This window comes from Chelmon rostratus, chromosome 9 (genome assembly GCF_017976325.1).
Source record: "Chelmon rostratus isolate fCheRos1 chromosome 9, fCheRos1.pri, whole genome shotgun sequence".
NCBI lineage: Eukaryota > Metazoa > Chordata > Actinopteri > Chaetodontiformes > Chaetodontidae > Chelmon > Chelmon rostratus.
This window is the reverse complement of record NC_055666.1, coordinates 5817943-5837546: the sequence shown is the minus strand read 5'-3', so window position 1 is coordinate 5837546 and position 19604 is coordinate 5817943. Positions and strand designations below refer to the sequence as shown.

At 41.0% G+C, this 19604-nt stretch overlaps 2 protein-coding genes across 2 annotated transcripts in view; both read left to right on the top strand.

Moving 5' to 3' along the window:
* The window catches only part of st3gal5 (ST3 beta-galactoside alpha-2,3-sialyltransferase 5), a 47961-nt gene extending 45358 nt beyond the window's left edge, over positions 1–2603 (top strand). Inside the window, exons 7-8 of the mRNA XM_041944115.1 lie at positions 382–540; positions 1464–2603. Of these exons, the coding sequence (XP_041800049.1) occupies positions 382–540; positions 1464–1721 (417 nt within the window). The 3' untranslated portion in view covers positions 1722–2603. The remainder of the gene's footprint in view (positions 1–381; positions 541–1463) is intronic.
* Positions 2604–3692: 1089 nt separating this feature from the next.
* LOC121612108 (long-chain-fatty-acid--CoA ligase 1-like) lies at positions 3693–18973 on the top strand. Its single transcript, XM_041944863.1, has 21 exons — positions 3693–3734; positions 9908–10284; positions 10656–10770; positions 11159–11223; positions 11484–11585; positions 12071–12170; positions 12279–12454; positions 12832–12864; positions 12951–13002; positions 13126–13199; positions 14321–14398; positions 14537–14671; positions 14925–15059; positions 15996–16091; positions 16238–16310; positions 16425–16513; positions 16608–16724; positions 16908–17051; positions 17138–17242; positions 18081–18152; positions 18286–18973. The coding sequence occupies exons 2-21, from the start codon at positions 10090–10092 to the stop codon at positions 18424–18426; spliced, it is 2097 nt and encodes a 698-aa protein (XP_041800797.1). The 5' UTR covers positions 3693–3734; positions 9908–10089; the 3' UTR covers positions 18427–18973.
* The last annotated feature ends 631 nt before the right edge of the window (positions 18974–19604 follow it).

The window sequence follows — 19604 nt, the reverse complement described above, 5'->3', positions numbered from 1 at the left end:
CAGATTATGCTGAAAGAAGCCTTACAGGCGTCAGATCACGAAAGTAATCAAGATACGCAGAAAAACAGAAAAACAGGTGATGTCTGGAATGCCAGGTTTTTGAAAAAACTAAACATCAATAAGGTTTAAGTTGTCTATCATTGCATTTAAGGCCAGGCTGATTGCTGATTGATTAACCCCCCCCCTATGAGCCTTTTAAGTTTGCCATGACTCCTCTTTCATGTTGACATGTTTCTCCTATTGTTTTAATCTTGATGCCACCACAGAATATAGTCTTTGTGTGACTAAGATTCAAAGCTGATATGTAGTCTTGAGAGTGAACTACTGTATTTATATACATAAAAAAAAAAAGATGGGACACGTGTGTGCTTTGTGTTGCAGCCTCTGTGGGACTGGTTTTTCTTCTGGCAGAGGGTTCCAGATCAGCTCCCTCTTGAACCCCACAGGTTCAGACTTCTAAACCCGGATGTCATCAGAGAGGCTGCATTGAACCTACTGAAATACCCTCCACCAAGAAGACGCCTGTGGGGCACAGACCAGGTAATAGACACCTCCAGTACAAGGGATTAAATCTGTCTGCCTGTCTCTCTTATCACCATGGTAGACTAGTATTAGTACATGAGGTAGGTTATTTTTTTAGACTCTTCTAACTTTCTTAGACTTTTACAGTGGCCCTGGTAGTTCCCTTTTAGATATTGTTATTATTATATTAATGTAAGACAGTTATTTGGACACTGATATGCCATGTTAATTTAAAATCTGTCAAAATGTCAACTTCCTGTTGCCGCTCATGTTGCGAACTGCTCTTTTCACCTCACTCTTTTTCTGGAGGAATGAATGTAACCATAAACTTGCTTTCTTTATCGAAAATGTTGTATCTTTGACAGGGTCACCTTGTTTTATGTTTATTTATAACTTATAATTTAAACTTTTTGAATCTTTTAAATTTATTACTGAAAGTATTTGAATTGAAATTGCATTATGAACTCTTAACACTCTTTTTAATGAACAAACCCACTCGATCCACATTTAAAACCATTGTCAGACACATTTTAGAGCGGATCATCTCTCACAGGGAGTTGCACACAAAACTTTACTCAGTCTTCCTTCTGATGACAGACCCATCCCATGTAACTGTGGCCACAGTTTGTTTTGTTGGAGAGGTTTCCCCTTGTGGGTGGCTGTAGATATTGCAGCACTCACAGTAATCAAACCAGTGCAACCATTTGTAGTCCCCATGATAATTCTAATCTTGTGCCAGTAATGGTCTCTTCCCTGCTTCTCAGCATCTGTAATCCAATTGAAGATTTAATGGCAAAACTCAGGGAAGCCATTAATGGATGAGACTACTGACATTATGCTCATTCTTGTGTCTCTGATGCTAATTATTTGCCTCTTGGGGTTCGGACAACATTGTTGTTCTCCCTAGTTATGGTTTTGGTATCTGTTTGTTTTTTCCGCAGACTGTGCCTACCATTGGTGTCTCTGCACTGAATTTAGCCAGTCTGCTGTGTGACGAGGTCAGCCTAGCAGGCTTTGGCTACAACGTCATCCAGCAGGGGGCGACACTGCACTACTATGACAACCTGCCCATCAGCACCATGCTGCAGCAACCTTCGCACAATGTGGACAGCGAGACGGAACTCCTACAAACCCTGGTCGAAGAGGGAGCCATCACTGACCTGACGGGGGGGATTAATAACTCCTTCTGCCCCTGCTGACCCCGAATATTTGACTATGAAGAACTTCCCCTTTTTGTTGCTACAAAGTGCTTTTTAAGAACGTACTGTGCGTAAAACCAGCAATGCAAGATCAAGACCAAAGGACTTACAAACATGTGAAAAGTGAGGTAGAAAAGAATAAACAGGTGAGAGAAACGCTTGCACTTAAGACTGAAACACATCTCATCGACATTACATAGCATTTATCACAAAGTGCTTCTTGAAGAACAAAGGACACAGAAACCTACCAGGCTTTACAAGTCCTTCAATGGTTGTGTTTTAAAGTTTTTCTTCTGCTTTGAAGCAGCATTTCCATTCATCTGTCCCGTGGTTTCTTTGTTGTTACACTCAATGAAAAGTTGTCACATGGAAAAAGTAGAATTCTAACTCGTAATGATTTCAATCCATACCAGCATTGCAGACATATCTTTCTCTAGATTTCATGTTTATATTTTAAAAGCATCCATCTCATTCCACTGTAGATTAGCAGCATACCAATTTTACAATGATGCTTTAGTTCTGTCTGTGGTTTTAATGAGACTTTTTTTTATGCTTGTACACATGGGTTTTGATTTCTTTTCTTTTTTTTTACAACTGCATCTGCAGTCTTCCAAAAATGCTGGTCTGTTAAATACTGTGTGTTAAAAATGTGTTATTTATGCCTCATTTTGTACAGTTTTCATTAATTGTAATGTAGTTAATAACATTTCAACTGCACACACCCTAAAATGTTTGAGAAAAATGTAGTCTTGTTGAAGATAATCACTGGTCTGTCTGTGTGTGTGAACAACAGAAAGAGATGAACACCTCTAACTGCACAACTCGTATGTGTTTAAGAGACAAAGTAAATACTGCAATAAAGGCTGACGTTTTATGATGCAACTACATTTTTAGATTTTTTTCAGTCTTAATTGTATTGTTGCAGGACCTTATGAAAATGTACTTAGTTTGATGGGAATTAATACATTGTTACACAGTGAGTAACTGAGTGTTGTATTTGCATGTGAATTATTATTCAATTATCATTTCAAAGTTATGTGTTTAATGGCATTAATGTGATCGTTTTCGACCATTATAATTTAAGGACTTTATTTTTGGAGTTTTAAATGTCCCATTTATGTCCATTAATGAACCATCTATAAATCCAGGTGGCAGCTGCTCCTACTGTCGTTTAGCAGATGGAGCTGTAGAGCTTTACGTTGAAGAAGCATAATGTAGGTTCAAAAACAAGCAAAAGTTGAAGCAAAATATAACTACATTACTTAACATGCAGAGGTCAGTTTATAATGTACATTTGAAACAAAATGTGCCACAACCAATTCGTGCACATGTACACAGGGGTGGACACAAGCCTGCACGCTCCAGATGACTGATGACCACCTCTGCTGAGCACCTGCAGATCAGAGACAGACAGGGGGAATCAGTCCATACACTGCCCTCTGTAGAGCACTGACCACACTGGCTAGATGGACAAGGATTCTGAGACCTTGCTGGTTCGATGATTGGAAAACAAATGTTGCATCCTGTCATGCAGTAACACGTAAAGTGATTGCTGAAGTTCATGTATAGTTCAAATGAAATAATCAAATATAATCCATAATGAAGATATCAATGTTTGAACACAGCCAACCCTTTTACATCAAGCTACCACTGCTTTGATTTTCTGCTTGCTACTAACGTTATTGCGACCGGAAATGACATTTTCCCTTCAAAATAGTCGGTAAAAGAAGCCTAAAATCGCACATCGCGTGTTTTGCGATATCTGGATATATCCAGACAAACTATAAAGACTACAATTGCATTTTAGTTCACTCCAAATCTTCCCAATGAAATATATTTACGCGCTTACTCTATTTTACTATTTCGCTCCGGCATCGTTTATTCTTATGAAAGTTATGCAAATACAACGGACTTTATTTTGAAACCCATATCCGGAAGTTGTGCTTTTTAACTCCACAATTGAGTGCGCGTGGTCAGGAACGAGAAGCCGGGGACATCTGCTGCAAACAGGTGGTAAGAACTTTGCTCAGATTAATTGTTAGTTTACTACTCTTAAACCAACTGATATGTTGTGTTGTATGTGCCGAACCGCACGCTAGACAAAAAAAAATACGAATGTAGCATAAGTTTCGACAGTAGTATTGAAATAAAAGGAAAGGCGGAACTCTATTGAAAGAGTTGGCACTTTTCTGGTATCGTCTTAACGCAAAAACATGAGTACGCGCGACTCTAAAAAAAACCGAGACATTTTCCTTTCTTCTTTTGTTTTTCATCTTCTCTTCTGGTTTTTTCGTTCGTGCGTTTCATATATATTTATATATATAAATGATTTGCCGGCTCTGACATGCTGGGCACCGTTCATTCACTGCAGCACGCCGCGGAGCCGGCACGGTTTAACTGTAGTAATTAGCTCGGAGTTGACGTTTAATTGATGGAGGCTCACGGTGCTGCTCTGGGTTACATGTAAATGACCCCAGTCAAATTTAAAGGATCCTACATAAACTGTCCCCAGTTGTCAGAACACCTCATCTTGAGCTTTATGAATGTGGTTTGCCACCAGCTCTCCTCTCTGCGGCTTGGTGTGACCTCTCCATAGATGACCTATAGGTCCAGCCACTGCTATCACATACTGTGTAATGTCTGTCAGCCAACAGTGTCCAAAGTCCAGTCGAGTTAAGTGTAGCGTCGACGTTCATTAAGTTTAAAGTCTAACGCCAGTGAGATGTTGTAGATTAACGACCAGTTTTGCATAGCCTTGTGAACTGGTGGCTGCCATGTGTGTGTGTTCGTGTGTGTACTGCAGTGACTGGAGTAACAGTCGGGGTGGACTGCAGACATGAGGCAGGTGGACAGAGACTGTAAAAGACGCCTGCAGGGATCTAGTGGCACGATGCAGGTTTTGAGGTGAAAGGTGACTTGTCTCTGATTGGCTGACGCCCATGAACCCACCCTACTTTCATTGGCTCCTTGGTATGCATCCCCCTCCATAATACAACTCTGCCCCCCTCTGTGTGGTGGCTCTCGTTATGCACGCCGGGGCGCACCGGTTTGACCAGAGTAGGTGGAGTAGCTGCTAGACGAAGGCGAATCACATGCTTAACAAAAGCAACAGCAGGTATGCAGAAAATCATGCATCTGTTGAGAGGACGTATCAACGTCATCAATTATGCAGTGACTGAATAGTGTTTTTCTTGAATTTGTATTTGTGTCAGTCTCTATCATATGTGTGTTCAGTGCTCCTGTAAAACACACTGATGTATGTTTCTCTGGATGAGTGATGGAGTTGAACCGTAGATGGGTTTGACATGAGTTTGAGTTGGTGAGTTTTGGCATATTAACCTGTTAAAATTCAGAGTGCTTTATTGAATGTGGTACTGGTATATGCTTGTTGTCATAGTTTCACAGATGGAAGAGTATTCAGGACCAGTGTATTGATTGATATAAAGTAGCTGTATTTAAATAAAACTTAATTTTATGTACAAAAGTATCATCAGCAAAATGTACTAAAGTGTCAGCCATATGAAAATATAATGTATCACATTATTAGCTTGTCAATATTGATGCAGCTGGGTGAGGTGGAGCTGGTTACACACTCAGGCTGTTAAGTCCAGTGGTCTCCAACCGAGGGGTTGGGCTTCCTCCTAAGGCTCATAAGATAAATGTGGGGGTCATGAGATGAATAATTGGAGAGGAAAGAAGAAAAACACAAAATTCTATGACACATATTTATATAAGTTGCCTGGACTTTTCTCTAATCTTTGTTTTTTTGTGACTTATTGGGTAATTATAGGACTTTGGGCCTCAGATATTTCCTTAATGAAACCATCTGAGCGTTTAGAGGAAAAGTCTCTCTTTAATTGCCAACAACTCGTATCTGAAACATGACAGAAAGGTTGGCAGCCACTGATGTAATTTTTAACAATGCGTTGTATTTTGTAGACTTAACCTGAAAAGTTACTATAGATATCAAATGTAGTGAAGTAAAAAGTACAACATTTCTCTCTAAAATGTAGTAGCATAAAATGGAAATACTCAAGTAAAATAAGTACCTTGAAGCTGTAAGCGTGTGTATTTGAGTAAATGTACCTAGTGACTTTTGTTGTTGGATAATAAAAAAAAAAAGTTCTTCATTGGTATGACAATAGAGAGATGCTAATGTCAAAGAAAGCACTGAATGAATATTGAAATAATCTTAAAGTTTAAGCAGAACAGTTGATTTATATAAATATATGCATGCAAAAGAAAAGAGTAAAGTGCTTCATATAAGCTCTCTCTCTCACACACACACACACAAACAGCACAGCAGAAAGTCTAATCTTACTTTTTTCTTTATCTCTCACTGTCTCTCTGAATCAGCCAAGTTAAGGTATCTATCGCCCAGTGATTAAGTTGAGAGTTTCCACAGGAAAGTGGAGTGTATGGTCCTTGACAAAATCTCAATGCTCTGTGATTTTAAATGCTAATGTATTCAGAAGCAGAACAGTTGGTTAAAATGGTCTTGTCATCTGAAAGAAAACTGATCTGCAACTATTTAGATGACTTTTTTTAAACTCATTTATTACACAAAGACGCTAACATTAACTATTTCCAGCTTCTCAGTAGGGAGATTGTTCAGCTTTTTTGTCCTCTGTGAACTGAATATCTGTTTTGAGCTGTTGGTCTGTCACTACCTTAGGGTTTCTGGAGTTGTATTGGGACATTTTATGAATCAAACCATTCATTAATGGACTCTGTGTAAACACAGACCCAATCTGAAAGAAACAACAGTGTCAACAGGACAGCTTCTTCTCTGTCCTGCAGATTTTCCCTTTGATCAGCTTCTATCTCACTCTGTGTAATCATCTCAGCTGACCACACCGGGGTCAGAGGTCACTGGGGTAAGGGTGAGAGGGCCCAGCAACTGCTTACCTGTTGATGATTGCAAGGCACTTAGCTAAGGAAGTCACATTTCTCTACAGTAAGACAGATGTGCAAGACAAACGGCGTGTGTTGATGCACAATGCTGTTGTGTGGTTTTAAAGATGCTGTATATTTGTATTTTGCAACAGCAGTTAGAAAAATCCCAGTCTCTGATCTCTTTGACCCCCAACCTTCACTATCTCACTGATCTTGTCAATGGATACATTCATTGATTGTTTACATCGCGTCTTTGAGTCAGTCAGACTGACTGTCTTGGCACGATCAGACTATCAGAGCCCTCCCTGGAGCCAGTCAGGCCTTTGATTGGTGGATGGGCTGCTGTTACACATCACTGTGTAACAGAATCCGTGCGAGTGTTGCGTGCCGGTACTGTATCAGCGCGTCCCCCTCAGTAAGACAGAGCAGCAGTAACAACAGCAGGGTCACTGTCATTGGATTTTGGGCTGAAAACCAAAGCCACAGTCCCACCTGGCTGCTTTCTGCTACAGGTAAGTGGGGGGAAAAAGCTCTGCGTTGTGCTTACAGAAGGTGGAGACACGTGGTCATCTTGTCATCTATCCCTGTGCAGTTATTGGCACTGATTGATACCAGGCCTTTCCAGCGTAGAGGTTAGCCCTGTTCTTTGTCTCTCACTTTTGAAGCATAGTTATGGTAAACTTGCATTTATCCTCTGGGGTACCTCAGTGACTGGCAGAGGGGATTTGTGACAATTACATGTTATCGAAGTAATCTCCTTCTGACTGTGATGATTCTTATGAATGCCTTTTGAATCATAATCTGTGTAGGCTATTTGTGAAGGTCGTGAAAGTTAATGAAATATCTTGAATCCTGTGCAGCACCTATGAGTTGTATTGTAATGCTTTGTACCACGTAAGGTATGTTATTTGTATTTAGGCTTGTAACCTTTTAAAAGAAGATTAGAAAGTAGTATTTGAAGGGGAATCGGCCTATATTATGATCATAAAAAGAACTTAAAGCTGGACTTTTTGAAAGATGTGATCATACAATCGTCCTCTTACAAGTGAGAAGTTTAACTCATGAGCTAAAAACACACCTTTGTCTAGTTCAGTGCACTCAGGGGTTTTGCTGCTACGGCCTTGCTCCGTCTGGTATGACCAGTAGTTTATGGTGGCGAATGTATGGTGATATTAGCAAACTTTATCACTGCGTTTCACAAGCAACATGACTATTACTATTGAGCTACTGTTGTACTTTTAGCTTTTACCATTATCTCATAATTGTGACTGCAATGGCTGCTGTTCTGTAAAAGTTACTTGACTCACTTTAAGTGCTAATAATTTAAGAATATTACCTTTAAAAATGCAAAAATGTTAAAGTTGTTAATGTAAAACCAGGAAGGTTTATGGGAATCTAAGTTGCCCCTCCAAGATTTTCACCTCTAAACATTCATTATCAGTGAATATTCATTCCAACACAGTGGGGAATGATGCAAACAGGCTGGCGCTCCCCTGTGGCTATGGATGATTGATTTTTATCTTCCGAAAATTTGTGTTGAATCCAATCCTGATATGATCAGTGTTGACTCTGAGATTGTTGTGTCAACTTGGCATTTGGGCCTAAGGTCATTGTCTTCATCCTCAAGGATCACACAGAGGTTAACCTGTCCCTGTGCTCTCCCACCCCAGACTCCGTTTCTAATCGGTTTACTCATACAACAGCTACTCTAGTCTGTCACTGCATCTGTGTGGGTGGGTGTGAGTGTGATTGTTACAACACTGACAACCTTACTCCACCTGTTAAACACAAACACACACACCCACACACCATGGGAACCTGGCACACCTGCTGAACTTGTACACAGAGAATCTGTTAAACACATGATATACGATCTAATTACACTGCAATAGACGCCAAAGCAGAACAAGTTCACCTGCTGTTTTACTACAGTCGTGGCAGCAGTGCTGAGTGCTCTGTGCTTAGAGTAGGCTTGAGTGAGCAGGGCTTTTGATTAAAACAAAGTGTCTGGACTGTCGACGTCTTGGTGGCATCGTGTCAGAAGTTGCACACTAACCTAAAAAGGTCACACTTATTGTGAAAGAACTGATTGATGTGGTTGAGGCAGCCCATTTTGATCTCTGGTGGTTCGTTGAACCACCCATAACCTAAAGACCACGAAAGCCATTTCCTAAACTCAGCTTCTTACAGTGAGAGATGGGTTCCTGCATGAACACAGGTTTCTGACAAAGTTAGAGCAGTGTTTGCATTTCTGTTTCTGTCCTTGCTGTACTTGCATACTTCTCTGAACAAACTTTAGCAACATTTTGAACCAAACCACACCAGAAGAAGAGTGTTAAACTGTCAATAATAATACCTGAGGATGCATTTTTTTCTCCAACCTTTAATTTTTTCTTATTAAGTCATGAAAATTCTGTAATTGTAGAGACATGCTTGAGATTTGAAACCAAGTTTCCAATGACTTTAAGACTCAGATTTTGTCTTCTGCAGAAGGTAATTGTATTTTCAAACCTGACATCATTTGACATGACAGATGCATGCTTATCAGGACAAGTGAGAAAGAGAGAAAATGTGTCTTTTCAGTTATATCAGCTGCGTGGTTCTCGGGATGGCAGTGAAGATCAGTCAGCCAGTTTGGTCCAGACCCAAATATCCCAACAACTATTGGATGGACTGCCTTGACATTTTGCACAGACATGGTTCCCAGAGGACTTTGGTGATCCCCCGACTTTTCCTTTATGGCCACCATGAGGTTGACACTTGTGGTCCAGAGTGAAATTAAAAAAAATTATTAAAACTATTGAATAGTTTGGTATTTGCTACAAACATTCATGTTCCTGAGAGGATAAAGTCTAAGGACTTTGGTGATACACTGACTTTGCATCTAGCACAACCAGCAGCTCAAAAATCCAATTTACCAATATTCTGTATTATCACCAAATATCTGCAAAACTAATAACCCTCCCTTCAGCCTCAGCTGTACTCTGTGTTTCGTGCTAATTAGCAGTAATAATTTTAGCATGCAGCTAGCAGTAGGCTAAACTAAGCTGGTAAATCTGGTAAATATAACCTGCTAAACCTCAGCATGTTGTCATTGTCTCAGTGAGCATTTAGAGTGTACGTATGCTTTATAACTATAGGTAATGATTGCGTCACAGTCCAGACAAACACAAAGATGAGGGATGTGATTGCTTGGTGGTTAAAAATAACAAATCTCCAAAAGGTACAGATTAAGAATGCTTTTTAAAAAGTAAACAAATGAATGAGCTTTCTTCTCTTGCTCTCTCTAGGTCCCCTTCTGGCCAGCATCCCTCCACACACTCCGTCCTGTGACACACAAACACACTCTTAATCGCACTTCTGGGCACAGCGTTCATTTAACACACACTCACAGATTTACCACTCCACCCACACACACAAAGGGGTTCACTTTCCACAACGCACCCTCACCTTTTACCTCACTGGCAGTATCATGCTGAGCCAGGACTTCTTGCAGAAGCTGAAGTTGCCAGATCTGGATGATGTCAGCCAGTACATCAGGAGTGTCTCCACCCCCATGTTGGTCAGCATGGGGGCAGTGGCTGCCGCAACGACATACTACCTGGCAACACGACCCAAGGCCCTCCCACCCGTCTGCGACCTCCGCATGCAGTCAGTTGAGGTTCCGGTAAGTTTCGGGGCAAGGTCTGTCTGTCGGAGTCAAATATCTGAAGGGTTGAGGGTTTTGAGTTGACTTCATGGTCTGTGGGGTCTTGAAACTGCATTAATATGGAGACCGTGTTCGCTGTGAAGTCAGAAAACTAAATCTTAAAGCAGCAGTTACATTTTTATGTGACAGTATCCTGCCTTTGTTTTTAAAAAGCACTGACAGCCAGTGTTTCTACTTCCTATTCATAGATATTATGCAGTATTTTATATATTTGTTAGTTATCAATACACACTGTGAAATGTGCCAAAAGATAACTGGAAAATATAAAAAAGACTAACACTGCTGCTGGAGTTACAGCTCTGATAGCCAGCCTTTCCTTCTTTTATCAGGGCGGAGAGTTAGCGCGCCGATCAGTGCTGCTGAACGGAGACGGTCACTTGACACATTTCTACGATGATGCCAGAACAATGTATGAGTTCTTCCTCAGAGGGGCCAGAGTCTCCAGTAAGTCACAGATCGATCAGTGTTATATTAATTTTAAATGTGGAGTTGCTGTAGAGCCTGTCAGCGTTGCTATTGGCCAAAAAGTCTTGGATGTGCTTGATATCCTGCTACAACAGTGAACTAGGCCACATTCTGCATAGTAAGACTTAACATTGCATTTACTTTGCAGCTACTTTCAATGAGTTTCATGGTTTTTAGATTTAGATTACTGAGCCCAGACTTTACTAAACACTGTAAACCTCAGTGTTTACATGTATGCATGATGAGAAGGTGTATTCAGATAGAAACTGGGCTATTCACTTTAAACTCCCTTTCTTGTAACTCCTTTTTTTTTTGTTCTTTTGTCCTCCCTCCTCCTCCGCCCAAACACTCTGCTTTCATCCTCAAGATAATGGCCCCTGTCTGGGCTCCAGGAAACCAAAACAGCCCTATGAATGGATGTCCTACAGAGAGGTAAGGCTCACCATGAGCAGCTCACCCTATAAAACATTATGGCCTCCAGCTTGACAGCAGTAGAGCTAAAAACACAAACAGTTGTTGACACTCAGTGGTGGTACTGGAGTTTGACCCATAGTCAGAATATCTTGACATCTGTTGATACAGATTTGTACTAAAAAAAAGTGTGTGTGTGTGTGTGTGTGTGTGTGTGTGTGTGTGTGTGTGTGTGTGTGTGTGTGTGTGTGTGTGTGTGTGTGTGTGTGTGTGTGTGTTAGGTAATGGAGCGAACAGAGAATCTGGGTTCAGCATTTCTTCATAAAGGACACTCCAAGACCACCGACTCCCACATTGGCATCTTCTCTCAGAACAGACCCGAGGTACAGACGTGTACCCTTTACCCACAGTGCACAATTGTACTCCTTTCCTGCATATTTTTAGATTCAGTGTGACTCACTCTTTCTGAGGATGTCCGTTACTTTAGATGTCCATTATGAATAAACATCCAGAAATCAGGTTAGAAACCAGGGAAAAAAGACGCTCCTCATGGCTCCGGCCCTGCCTGAAAATCTTCGCATTTACCAGTTTTCTTAAGTATTAAACTAATTCAGTGATGGTTGTCCGTACATCCATGAGTGCAATGAAAACACGACCTGCTAATAGCTAATTCTGCATAGTTATGGTGCCAGTTTGCTAAAATTTCAGTATTAAGACAGTATTAAGAATGTGAAAACCATTCCTATTAACATTTTTCAACTTTTTTTTTTTTTTTTTTGACATTTTACCACAAGAATGCACACACATTGTTCATAATCTTAGCAGTGATGGTAATAGATTATCTTTTAATGCTTGTTTGTGTGTGTAGTGGACCATCAGTGAGCTGGCATGCTACACATACTCTCTGGTGTCAGTGCCTCTGTACGACACACTGGGAACAGAGGCCATTGGCTACATTATAGACAAAGGTAAACCACAGCAACAACATGAATACATACGTACACTTCAGTAACAGTGTTTTTGCTGGAGAACTGCTGGTGACGTGCTCTGAACGTGTCTACATGTTGTTTCTGCAGCTTCCATCTCAACTATAGTGTGTGACGTAGTAGATAAAGCAAACCTGGTACTGGACTGTGTTACGGACAAGGGGCACTCGGTGAAAACCATCGTGCTAATGGAGACCCCCAGTGCCGAGCTGGTCAGCAGGGGGCAACAGGCTGGAATCGACATCCTCAGCCTGCAGGAGATGGAGGTCAGCAGGCAGCCTGTGTCCACATGCTGTTTTTCTTTTAGTCTTTAATCAGTTCTTTGCCTTCTTGTCTATGTTGAGGCATTTTTTTTGTTTTATTATTTTTTTTTTAATCTGGAAAAGTTCTTTGTTATTATTCATTCCACAGATTTCTGCTTTCTGCCTCCTTTTTTGTCCTAACCTTCCATTTTTTTTAATGTTACTCTGTCTTTCTTGTTGGTTTTGTTTCTCCTTGTCTTCGTATTGTTTGCCACCGCTTCTTTCCAGATTTTTTGTTTTCATTTCTATTTTCTTTATCCCTCTGTTTCTTGCTTTCTTCTCATTGTCTTTTCACTTTATACCATCAATGACTTCATGAATGTGCTTTTGTTGTTGCGCAGGCTCTGGGGAAAGCCCACCATCACCAACCAGTGGTAAGTAAACACTGGCCTGTGCAATTACCTCTCTACAGTCAATACTTCAAATATTTAGTTTGACTGTTCTCACTCCCACCCTCCAGCCTCCACGGCCTGAGGACATGGCTGTCGTCTGCTTTACCAGCGGAACAACAGGTGATACAGACACACACACACACACACACACACACATTTTCTTTAGAGTTTAAGTATATACTGTCTATACAGAATTGATATAATATTGGGTGCACTTCTGTATGCGTGTGTGTATGTGTTCAGGAAACCCAAAGGGAGCTATGTTGACACATGGGAATCTTGTGTCTAACTGTTCAGCCTTCATCAAGATGACAGAGGTGAGGTGCTGTTCGTGTCACAGTGAAACAACAGTTAGAGCTTGTTTAGCAAGATTTAAATCAAAGGAGTAAGAAGGTTTCCTCCTGAATCTGCTCCCCTCCCTCTCTGTCTCTTCTCCTTCTCCACCTCCCTTTTCCTCCTCTACTTCTTCCTCTCCTTCTCTACCTCCTCCATTCCTTCTTTACCTTCTTAACTCATTGTCTTGCCCCTCCTTTCCTTTCTCCAAATCCTCTTTCCTTCTCTTCCTCCTCCTTTCACTCCATTTTTCCTTCTCCTTTGTCCTTTCTCCTCCTCCCTCACTTGCATTGTTAGATCAGGGGGTGGAGGACGGGGGAGGAATTAAATGAAACCTCAACCACGTTCTTTTAGAAATTTAAACAGCATTTTTTCAACCCTGTCGAAACGAGCTAACAGTCAAGATCATGTTTGAATGGAACAAAAATATAGAAACATTTCACTGGAAGGGCATACAGAGAGATTTTAACACTTCTAACACATTTAACGTGAGATAACTAGACAGTTAACTCGCTATAACTGACAATACTATTATTAGTGCTGTACTTCATCAGCTAATATTGACACCGTGGCTTCAGCAATAAAGCAAAGAATATTCCAGAAATTAAATGTGAAATCAGAAAAGGAGCCTGTATTGTTGCAACAATGATCAGTTTCTGTTGAATGAAGTTCAATGCCAGATAGCCAGGAAAGTAGAGAGAGAGTTGACTGTGAGTTTTAGCTTTATTGGTTTTAATGGATGAGGGGGCAGAGAGGGGGAATGGGTGTCCGGCGTGTTGTACTGACACTTCAAACCCTCCGCTGATTCAGTATCCGGATGTAGCACCACATTTAAAGAGGAAGAAACAACAATGAAACTGTATTTGTTGGAATAGTGCAGGATTTTGGTCAAGTCTTTCCTCTTCTCTCCAGTCTTACGGTCAGACCACCACAGAAGATGTCATGCTGTCTTTTCTGCCTCTGGCCCACATGTTTGAGAGGGTGGTGGAGGTACAAACATTTACACTGACTGCTTTCCCTTCCTGTGTGTGTGCGTGTGTGCGTTTCCGTCTGTTTGTGTCCATCGGTGTGCGTTTGTATCCCTGTCTGTCTGCATGTGTTTTAGGTTCACTGTCCATTGTGTCCCAGTGATGTCCATATTTCCTTCCTGCCCTTGGCTCATATGTTTGAGAGAGTAGTACAGGTATTGTATCCTCCCTTAGCTCCCATAGTCACCCTTTATATTTGTTGTAGACAGATCCATATTCCTACAAACCCTGTGTGTGAACCTCATTTCATATGAAACAGTTCTAGTGACCCGTTTACTGTCCCCCTCTGACAGGGAGTGATGTTAGTGCACGGAGCCAGGATTGGCTATTTCCAGGGAGATATTCGTTGGCTGACAGATGACCTGAACACCCTGAAACCTACTGTGTTCCCTGTGGTACCCCGACTCCTGAACAGAATGTATGATAAGGTAGGTGGGCACGGGGATAATAGCCTATAAACAGGGCTGTTAGCTTAGAATTAAGGCAGTGAGCATGCCTCTGGACCCCTGACCCTGCTCATTTTAACATTTTAAACTAGTGTCACAGTAGAATGTGAATGTTTAAGGTTTCTGCTGTATGTCTTCTTGCCTCCATTTTGGACGACTGCCGCATAAACCTTAAGGAGGACGACAGTGCTGTTCCTAGTAGTTATGGTGAGCCTTCATGTATGTGTCTCTGCAGATCTTCGGCCAGGCCAACAACTCTCTGAAGCGCTGGCTGCTGGGATTTGCCTACAGGAGGAAGGAGGCAGAGATCATGAAAGGCATCGTGAGGAGAGACAGTATCTGGGATCGACTGATTTTCGGGAAGGTCCAGGTACACAGCCAGCAAAGTTAATACTAATGTCACTGTATGGTTGACTGCTATGTGTATCTCACATGAATTCAATTAAGTTGAATTTTTGATTTTGTACGATATGTAAAATATCTACATTGTGATGGGTGAGATATTACATCATGCAAAAAGGCCACTTTTAGTGTAAAAGTGACTCCAGGTGGTGCAGATGGATGAGGGGGGCTGTTGACTTACCTCTGCTCTCATAGGGGATGCGATTCATCACACAGTCTAACAAGCTGCACATTGATGTAATACACAGTCTGATACAGATTGCGGTCAACAAAATGGATGAAAATTGCTTGAAAAAAGACATTTTTTCCAAGGTCTGTAAATAATTACATAAACAGTTTTGGAAAATTGAAAAAAAAACCCACCAAAATAAGTGTTACAGTGAGACAGTAGAGTAGAAAACAATGCAAGCTGTAGACCAAAAAGGTTTGAATATAAGAGACATTTGTATGTTTGTCCATGAAATTATTTTTTAAACATTTGTTATTACAAAGTAAAGTTTTCCAGTTCCTCATGAGAACTGCCCAATTCATTCACAGTGGGTTTCTTATTGTAGTCCTCACCCTTAAACAGGCACATTTCTCCAAAATCAAATAGACTTCCTCTTATTTTATCCAGTGTGTGACCATGTACCAAGTGTCTGAATTTTGGAGCCTTTAATTTAATGATCAGTGGTTTAACTAGTTCCTCAATTCGCATAGAGGACTTCTGACTGTTTCAGAAGTCATTGATTAGTTCCTCAAATGGCCTTTACTGAAAATGATTCAGAAGGTTGAAGCAGTAAGGGTACAGACATCACGTGGCAAAATATGTGGTACACTTATTTTTTAACAGTATTCACTCAGTTTGATGAGGATGCAACTGATACAGCTGTCAAGTATTAATGTATTGTGCTGCCCTCTACAGGCCAGCCTCGGCGGTCGCGTGCGTCTCATGATAACAGGAGCTGCTCCCATCTCTCCCACTGTCCTCTCCTTTCTCAGAGCTGCGATAGGCTGTCAGGTAAATCAGCTCACATTGAGCTTAGACCTTGTTTCATATGTTATCCTGTCTCTCTTCCACCACCTTTAACTGGAATTGAGCAATGTACTCCACTCATCCACGTTGCAGTAGTAATGATAATGATCATAGTCTGGCCTCTGTTTCAGTTCTATGAAGGCTATGGACAAACAGAGTGTACTGCTGGATGCACCTTGACCATGCCCGGGGACTGGAGTGCAGGTAATAAATAACAAAGCTGCTTGACTTAAAAATGTATGATTTGCTGCAAGTTGTTCTTCTTTGTAATTTTGGTATTCCTCAGCTTTACAAGAAAACCTGACCTCATGTCAACAGGTCACGTTGGAGCGCCTTTGCCCTGTAACTTAGTTAAACTGGTCGACGTGCCTGAGATGAACTACCTGGCTGTAAACGGGGAGGGAGAGGTGAGACAAGTCAAACAGGCATCACATGTTTTTGGGTTTTTTTTTATTCCTGATAATGTATGCCATTCATAGCTGTGTATGTCTTTGTTTCCAGGTGTGTGTGAAGGGTCCTAATGTGTTCCAGGGTTATCTGAAGGACCCTGAGAAAACTGTGGAGACTATTGATGCGGATGGATGGCTTCACACTGGAGATATTGGAAAATGGCTTCCAGTATGTTCAGTTTTGTTGTTTAATTTCACCCTGACACATTTTGTTCTTCTCAACTCCACATGTTTATTTCAGTCACCAGTTTAGTTCATTACATTCAGCTAGAGTTATAAAATCCTGCACCTCCGTCAGCCTGGAGGCTTTCGTGAATACTGGTGGACAAAAATGAATTATGTGTGTTCACAGAATGGCACTCTGAAGATCGTGGACAGGAAGAAGCACATCTTTAAGCTGGCGCAGGGGGAGTACATCGCTCCTGAAAAGATAGAGAATGTCTACACGAGGTGCGATGCAGTGGCCCAGGTCTATGTGCACGGAGACAGTCTGCAGGTAGGTGCAGGAAATTCTTTGTGTCTGTGTGTGTCCCTCTGACCTCTGCTCCCTTTGGTGAAATGTCAGTTTGTGTTAATCTCCAGGCATGTCTGGTAGCAGTGGTGGTTCCTGACCCCGACTTCCTGTCTAGCTGGACCAAGAGGACCCTGGGACTGGAGGGCAGCTATCAGGAACTATGTGGCAGAGCGGTAATTTTCTTTCTTTTTTTTTTTTTTAAGAGTTTAATTACAGAACAGCATGCATTCAGAGTGCATGCTTACTGTTTTCTGTGCCCACACTGTAAACCCATTTCCCTCCCTTTGATACATTCACACCAGGAGGTGCTTCTGCAGTTATTAGCGTCTGCATGAAAAGATTGTGAAGTGGCTCACGTAATTTGGCACAGAAAAAAGGCATTATCATGTGTTCTTAAAAAAATTCTGACATTTCTAATTCTATTTCTTTCTCTTTCTATTTCACATATTTGTGTTACGCAGGGAAATAAACCAACTACACATTTATTATCACAACGACTAATAAACTACCATCACTGGACTAGCCTTCCACCAAACTGAGTCAGCCGTAACACCTGAACACCAGTTGTTGCAGTTTAGATTGTGTGAAAACTAGTCAAAAATGAATAACTAAAAGCAACACATACATGTTTGAAACATTCCGCTTTGCTCACTCCAAATGTTGTACGAACGCAAGCTTGACCAAACCTTCAAGGATCACTACGTCTTGTATGAGGGAAATTATTGTGAACATGTTTACTTTTCTATAATGAATAGATTTAAATAGCATCCATTGTATAATAAATTCAAAAGAACACATTTGCAAGGTGACAGGTGGTGCTGATGACTGAAGGGAACGGGTCTGAATTGACTGAAATGTTGCCTTGAATGAGAAACTTACTAGACTGAATGAGGCTTGTGAGCTGAGCCATTGAACATTGAATTATTAAAAACTATAGGGCGTGTACAGAGTTCGCTGAAAGAGCTTATTAGCTCATTTGTCTGAGGAACATCCCTTTTCTCTTCTGTACAGGAAGTCAAGGCAGCCATCATGGAAGACATGGTCCGACAGGGCAAAGAAGGAGGCCTCAAGTCCTTTGAGCAGGTACAACATTCACTCATAATTCAGCCAAGAGTGAAATATGTTCCTGTGTGCCACTGGGTGTAGACCAGGATGATGTCCTGGAAGTAAAACATTACCATCCTCTCTAACCTGCCAATGCATGTGTGTCCTGTAGGTGAAGGCCATCAGCATCCACACTGAGCTGTTCTCAATCGAGAACGGCCTGCTCACTCCAACACTGAAGGCCAAGCGGAACGAAATGCGACAACATTTCAGGTCTCAGATAGACGAGCTGTACGCTGGAATCAAAATGTAGAAGGACCGGAGGAGAGCAAAACGGAGCGACAGACACAAGAGATGTACCAAAGGTGTTTTTGGATGAAGAGAAAAGGAAGAGGCAGAGGGCAGTACAAGCTAAAGCACACAAAGGGAAGCTAATGAAGAAGTCCTCTCCGACCACAAGGATCATTAACCTGCTTAGTCCTCATGAACAGTATCAGTAGATACAACAGGAACATGAGGCGATGTTGCTTTTAATGGAACTTGATTTATTGAGTATTTCAAACTAAATCAACGAGCTTTAGGATCAATGACACAGAATGCAAAACCTCTAAGGGGGTCCAGAGAAGATTTTATCCTTAATATGAATTTTGTCTATATTATGTGCAGTACAAATGATGTGACAATGTGATTCTAATCAGCTTTTTTGTAATATTAGCTTCTTGAAGGGCATTTTAAAGGGAAATATCAAAATGCAGCTCTGTAGCACCAAATATCTCAGGACTTCAGTGTCAGGAACCACACACTGTACCTCCAACACACACATACGCACAAACCTTTTAACTTAAATGGTAAAGAGGGAAGACACAAGTCACATGGGTTCACAAAGAGTTCAATTTGCATCGGGAGCCATTTTAATCATCCAAACATCTTCACACACCACAACTTTTCTTTGAGATTTTTTTTGTCACGTTTTATTTTACTATGTTTCTTAAGTTTGTTCAGTAGAAAGTTGAAATCCACAGTGGATAACAAGATTGTTTCTGTTCCTTAAATTTTTTATGAATAAGCTTGGGTCGAGTTAGGACCTTGGGAATCAGCAGAGTGAGCCATATTAAAGACAGTCTAAACAAAGCTAGCTGTACACAGGGAAGTCAGGTACAATCAAGGCATAGGGAGACTATGTCACTTTTTTTAATTTATTCATGACGCTAACAGGGAGGGAGGAGATTTGTTGAAGAAATCAGTTCTTAAATTATTATGAATAGGATTAAGCAATACAGCCGAATGAGATCATCTTCAGGGTTTATGGTTTTAATTTCACAGAAGTACTTTTGACTAGGGTCTTGTTTTAATTGTTTTGTAAAAAAATGTTATTAAAACTCATCAAAAGAGCAGTGTGATCTCTTGTCTTTTGTTTCATTGGAACTGAAACTGTGAAAACTGTTTAGACATAGAGCTATCTATCTCTTACACACACATCAATATCTTATC